The sequence below is a fragment of the Athene cunicularia genome (assembly GCF_003259725.1).
Source record: "Athene cunicularia isolate RWA chromosome Z unlocalized genomic scaffold, athCun1 chrZ_part2, whole genome shotgun sequence".
NCBI classification, from domain to species: domain Eukaryota; kingdom Metazoa; phylum Chordata; class Aves; order Strigiformes; family Strigidae; genus Athene; species Athene cunicularia.
In genome coordinates this window covers 11,827,986-11,834,560 of record NW_020799143.1, presented here as the reverse complement: position 1 = coordinate 11,834,560, position 6,575 = coordinate 11,827,986, and the positions used below count along the sequence as shown (strand labels likewise).

The 6,575-nt window shown below is 39.6% G+C and overlaps 1 protein-coding gene across 1 annotated transcript in view; it reads right to left on the bottom strand.

Annotated features, from left to right (window-relative positions):
- Positions 1–327: 327 nt before the first annotated feature.
- LOC113490135 (protein FAM240B-like) overlaps positions 328–6,575 on the bottom strand; it is a 21,506-nt gene continuing 15,258 nt past the window's right edge. The window contains 2 exon segments of the mRNA XM_026866402.1: positions 328–460; positions 2,939–3,087. Of these exon segments, the coding sequence (XP_026722203.1) occupies positions 328–460; positions 2,939–3,084 (279 nt within the window). The 5' untranslated portion in view covers positions 3,085–3,087.

Genomic DNA, 6,575 nt, shown 5'->3' with positions numbered 1-6,575 from the left:
ATTAAACAAGTGATCCTCTTTCCTAGATATATGTTGCTGTCACTTGGAAATGCAGAGTTACATAAGAAAGTCCTGCCACATCACAGTAATAATACATCATGGAGGATTAAAGGTGTCTGCTTCTGAACATCTATCCCTTTGCATTTTTTCCAAGATTATGTACTGTGGCCTTATTCTTGCACTGAATTTCAGTAGGAATTTATTAGTAGCTCTAGTCAATAATCTGGAAAAGGGACAGATTCTGACCTTTTGCTTGTTCAATAGTGTAGGTACTGAATGTAGAAGGTCAGAGTCAGGCCCAATGCTTTCTGTGTTTTCACAGTAACTTTAAGCAACTTTTTTATCTGGTGAGAGAAAAGCCTCGATAGACAGCACCGTCATCTGTCCTTTCTGCGTTTTCATGTGCGCCTAGATCTGCCTTGCTCGGCCTTCCAGACGCATAGACCATTCGTGGTGGAGTCTGAAAAGAGAGGACAAACACTTAACAGGTACTGAGCCAAATCCTTCACATGTATCCAGGCTTTTCAGCAGGGTCGAAGCTTTTCTCTCTTTCATCACCATAGCACTTGTCCAGTATTTATTTACTGTCTACACATCTCTCTAGCTTGCCAGACTGGGAATGCAGGGGAGAAAGGGATAGTGCTGATAGTATCAGTGGTTGACATTGCTGGATTCTTAATGAGTCAAACAGCTGCTGAAATACCGTCAGTGTGAAGAGCTCTGGTTTTTCCTCTGGGGTATTCTCAAAGCCACACAGAAGTAGTGTCTATCCAGTAAGGTCATTCAATGTATAAATTTAAAAAAAAACAATTACACCCCCTGACCCCCCAAGTTTACTGTAAAATGCTGTGGAGAAGAGACAGCAGAGCTTTAGATATGTCCATTTGGGTTTACTCCGAAGAAAAAAAGGGGAAAAAAGGAACCATTTTGAACCCAAAATTTCTGCAAGCTTTGCATGTGTTTAATTAAAGGAATTGATGTCACATGCAAGAGGAGCCACATAGCTTCAACACACAAGCATAGTACAGAAGAAGAGAAAATCACTAGGGACCACTTCAAGATTTTGTTGGCCGTGTCATTTTCCAAAGGAAATGTTGTTATGGAATGCCTGACCTAGCAATGCTGTAGGATTAGATATCATATGGTAAAGTCAAATGCATCATGAAATATATGGGGTTCTATATTACATTTGGTGTATTAAAAAGAACAGCAGCCAATGATTTCATCTGAGAATAACTGAGCAGTAGCTGCTTCACATGGATGCTTGTATTAATTTGGCTTCTGATTTTGATTTTAGCTTGAATTTTAAACTTTTCTTGTTTGGTCTTCTCTGTCTTGGATACACTATTCTCTTGTGCATATAGTTAGTAAAAATTAGCCATTTAAAACACTTGTGTTCCTTGTCAACACTAGTCCTAGGTGTCACAGAGGGAACACTTGCCTATACTTAGAGCCATCTAATTACATGAGGTAGTGGACCTGTAGATTTTGTAATGACAGTGTCTATTACCTCTGGAAAGTGTCTTTTTTCCAAATTAGAGAATACTTTGTGAACAATTTGGGCTTTGGTCAAGTGACCTTGAATGAACTTGTTTGGGTATATTTCAGTCATGACCAGTCAGTTAGTCAAGACCTATTGAATATGTAAGTTAAGACATATTCAAAGTTCTTTTGCTGCCTTTTTTTTTTGTCTTTTCTATTCAGAGAAGATCTTATAAAAGCTTTTAACATTTTTAACTTTGTGAAGTATTATCTACATCCCAAATTGCAATTGGTTTGTGATGTTTTCTTGTAGTAGTTTTTGTGAAGCTATAGTAACACAGGTTTCCAGTGAAGCTGAACACTTCCCTGAGTTTTATTACACATTTTTTTCTCCATCAACTTGGTGATTTGGGTTTGGAAATATTAGTGACTAGCTGGAGTAGCATACTGGGAGCAGGACTGTCTAGATCTGACTCTGTTGGACACGAGGCCTGCCCAGATCTAGATTTCCTCATCTTTATTGAGGATAGTAGTTTTCTCTTTGGGTACTAGGGTCAGAGTACCTGGAATTGTTTTTAAAGAAACAGCCCTTTACCAGTACATTCAAGTCTGTTGAAGTCAAACTAATTTATATGAATGCCCCAGTTTTGAGGAAAGTTTATGCAGGAAAACCTTTGTTAACTTTGGGATGAAAGCCCATCAGAAAACCACAAGAGGTACAGGTATTTCTTATCCTCTTTCTCCACCTGTTATTAGTAAGAGGATTCACTTAATGTGTGGGAGATCCTGGTTCAGACTCCTAAGATGCAACAAGTTGAGCAAGTATTTGAAGCAGTCTAGCACACTTGTGTGGACTATCTGTAGCAGTCACAGCTCTTTCTGGATGGTGCCTATTGTTTTATACTCTTTTGTAAAAAAAAATTTAAATCAATTTGGATAGCCTTATTTTTTTTTGTCTGTATAGCAGGAATGATTACAAAATCTTTCATGGGACAAGAAAATCTTATTGTACCATTTCTCTCTTTGGGCTTATATGATGCGAAGGGCTGTTAAACATGATAAAGATACTATGGATTTGTTTACACTACATGCTAAATTGGTGGTTTGCCTGTCCCTTTAATGTAATACTGGTTAATTTATTTGCTGTACCAGTTCCAGGCAAAAATCCTGATATTTTCTGGCTGTGACAAGCCATAGTGCCAAAGTGCTTTATTTTTATGTGGCTCTGCTTCAAGGCCTTTGAAGAATGCTCATGAGGTTCAGGGGTGAGGGGTATCCGAGTTTCCATGCAGAACAGCCATGGAAATATGAGACAAGCAGCTGCGAGAGGAAAAGTGCCAAAGATCCAGAACACAATCTGTGCTATGAATAAAGCAGTACAATAACAGGTTACCTTATTTTAAAGCATGTGATAATATGCTTCGCTGTCTTGTGCAAAAGGAATAATGCCACTTACTTGTTCAGGGTGCTTTTGCATAACCTAGACTCTTCATCTTCTTGTTGCTTAGTTTGCTCTTGGATTACTTTTTCCCAGCAGTTCTTCAGGTCTTCTGCATCATGACTACCCATCTTGTGGAATCTAAAGTCGGTATGCTTGCTCATTTTCTGAAAAGCAATTTGGAGGTCAAAGCAGTCAGGAGCCTAACCTGAGACAGATACTGTATTGCTTAGCTCCTTGCAATTTTCATGAAGTGTTATTAAAAAAAAGTATGTCATCTGAGAAGAATAGGTAATCGATGCTTATTCTTCCTTGAAGCAAAATACAAGGCATTGAAACAGGCCTCAAGTGATAGTTGAATGGTGTAGCTATATTTTTGTTACTGAGTAATGACTGCACGTGACACAGTTCACTGAAATATTGTGGAGGCCTCAGTATGTGTGAGATTTTAAGTGGTTTTGGAAAACCTTGGGAAAAAAACTTTCAAATAAAGTGCCATTATCACCGAAATTCAGATGAGATGTTGTGAAGGGCTTTCCCTTTTTCTGCTTCCTGTAGTTTTAGAAGAGATGGTTGTTATCCAAATGAAATACGTTGCTCTTAAATTATTCCATTTACTACTCTAAACGATATCAAGCACAAAATATGCAGGGGAATTATGAATCTGAAGTTGAAGCACACAGAGTGCAAAGCCCTGGGGAACTTGTTATGACCTTGTTCTTTAATTTATCAAAATTCAGTGTTAAATACTGTTAAAAGTAGAACTTGTTAAAATATAAAGATGTGTTCTAACAAATGAGAAAAAGGACAGAAATTAGGTGAATTTATCTTTGCTAAATACATAGTATTCAAACATGGAGGGTTTTTAAATTCTCAGCATGTCTGAGGTGCTTGATAATATTACCAAATACACATTGGTTATCAGAGCTTAATGGTAGTTTGGAAAGTTAAGGTTTTTTGTTTATTCCCAAAGGAAATAGAAGAAAAATTGCATCATGTACTCTGTTTGTTGCTGGCCAAATATTGCTTTGCTATGACATTAAATAAGGTACCAACAACCCATTATACTTCTACCCCAACTGTGAAGCAGGATTTCCTGCATTAGTCTCCTTCACTAAGGCCCTCCAGTCAGTGGGAGGATGCAAAAAAGAAAAAAAAAAAATCAAACCCATGCTCATGAGTTTTCTATGACTAGATTAGCACATAATTTGAAGGTTCCTATGAAATCCCTTTGCTTCCTTATGTTCATCTATATTCTGTTATCACTAGATACTTTTGTCAAATGTGCACTTTATAATGCTGATGAATTAATGCCTGATATGTTCTTGTGAGTCTTCTTCATAGACAGTGTCATACTTTATGGGCTATACTAGACAAATGCTATGAAGACTATGCTAAAGTGGGCTAGTCTGAGGAAACCTGTGGTTTGTGCAATGCTATAAGTGGAAGATCAGAGGAAAAGGACAGTCAGATGCAACACAATGAAGGCACACTTGTGTAAGCTCTTCCTATCAAACACTGTATTTTAAACTCCTGAACTTTTAAAAGGACACATAAGTAAGATCTTGACATCTTTCTGGACTGAATATTTTAGATTTGACACCATTTACACAAACCTGTTTTTTAGAAAGATCAGTAATAACGAGTTATTTTGCCAAACCTCATATCAAGTCTGACTGGACTGAAAAGTTCAAAAAGAAAAAGAAAAAAAAGAAAAATCAAACAAAAAGAAAAATCTCTGCCACTTCCAGATGTAGTATTTTTCCACAGAGAAGTCCAGTTGCTTAAAGACTGGCACAGTCCAACTGGAGTAGTAAACGTGAACTGGCTAGTCCATGTAATATAATCTCCTATGTGAAGGAGTATCAGACATGCTTGAGTGGTTAGGATATTGGTCCTCTTCACAGTAAGGTCAGCAAGAGTGGCAATAGCATGAGAACAATCAGATATTTTCCTCTGAGCTAAACAGCAGTTTTCTAATGTTTTCCTTGCTGTAGACTGGGGATGCTGTAGATGTATGTCCTTGGTTTGGATGTGATAGAGTTAATTTTCACAAGAAGCTGGGAGGGGACATGGCCATGACAGCTAGACTGAAACAGCCAAGGGGATATCTGATGCTATATGATGTCATGCTCAGTATATAAACTGGGGGAGCTGGCCAGAGAATGGGAGGAATTGTGGCTCTGGAACAGGCTGAGCATTGGGTTCTGGGTGGTAAGCAACTGCATCACACATCACTTGCTTCATATACTATTTTATTACTATTATTGTTATTTCTTCTCTTCTTTTGTTGTCCTATTAAACTGTCCTTATCCCAACCCATGAGGGTTTTTTACCTTTTCCTTCTGATTCTCTACCCCATCCCACACAGAGAGGGGGGAGGAGTGAGCGAGTGGCCATGTAGTGTTTAGTTGCCAACTGGGCCTAAACTACAACAGTCCTTTTTGGCACCCAGTGTCGGGTATGCCGGGTTAAATTGACAGATCTGACCACAACATTTTAAAACCAATCTGTTATATGTATTATATTAGTTAAATAGTAGCTGGTCACAATGTTGGTTTATTTGTTCACATGGTGGTGTTATGTAAATTCTTATATGCAATATGTATTCCCTGTGGTGATGTTTATCACCTCTGACAAAGGAATCAGGACTACCATTCTGCTGTACTGGGTAATGTCTACTTATGATTATATCACTGGTCATGAGGTTAAGCTGGTGTTTGAAGGTGACATTGTTGTCATGCCCATACCTAGAGTGCCTTCTCTCAGAATTTATTAGTAATCACAGTCTATGGGGAAGGCAGTGAGGGGATACTTTCTCCTGCTCTTTTACGTCCTCTTCTGGTTGAGCTAGGTTAAGGTTCAGTTTCCCCAGCAGTGGGGAGTGGGCTTTAGCAGGGTTATTCAATACCATGTTGATGTCAAGTCCAGGCGCCCAAGCATGGGAACAGTTTCCTTTGTGGCTTTTGTCCCTGAGAACAGGCGCAAGGGGGCTGCTGTGTCCCTTGCGGAATATCTCTGTATATCTTTTGCCCTGTTTACTATTATTACTGTTTATTGTTGTTGTTCGGTTTATTATTTGTTACACTGTTGTATTAAATTTCTCCTTATCCCAACCCCGGGGTTTGTATCTGTACTGGGTCTGGCTGAACTGGAATTGGTTTTCCCCTACAGCAGCCCTCACAGTGCTGTGGTTTATGCTGGGAGCTGGCAGGGTGTTGGCAGCACCCTGGTGTTGTGGCTACTGCCGAGCAGTGCTTACACAGCACCAAGGCTCTTCCTGATATTTCCCCCAGTGGGACGGGGTGGGCAAGATCTTGGGAGGGGACACAGCCAGGACAGCTGACCTGAACCGACCAAAGGGATATTCCATACTATATGACGTTTGCTCAGTATAAAGCTGGGAGAAAGGAGGAAGGGGGTGGGGTCACCCTTGGTCCTCCGAGGCAACCACTACGCGTATTGGAGCCCTGCTCCTGAGAAGGCCCGACATCGCCTGTCCATGGGAAGTAGAGAATAAATCTGTTTGCTTTTGTTTCCGCGCACGGACTTTTGCTTTGCCTTGCTTATATTAAAACTGCTTTTGTTTCACCCACAAGGGTTAATTTATCTTCTTTCCCCTCTTTACCCTATTGAGAAAACAAGGGGAAAGGGG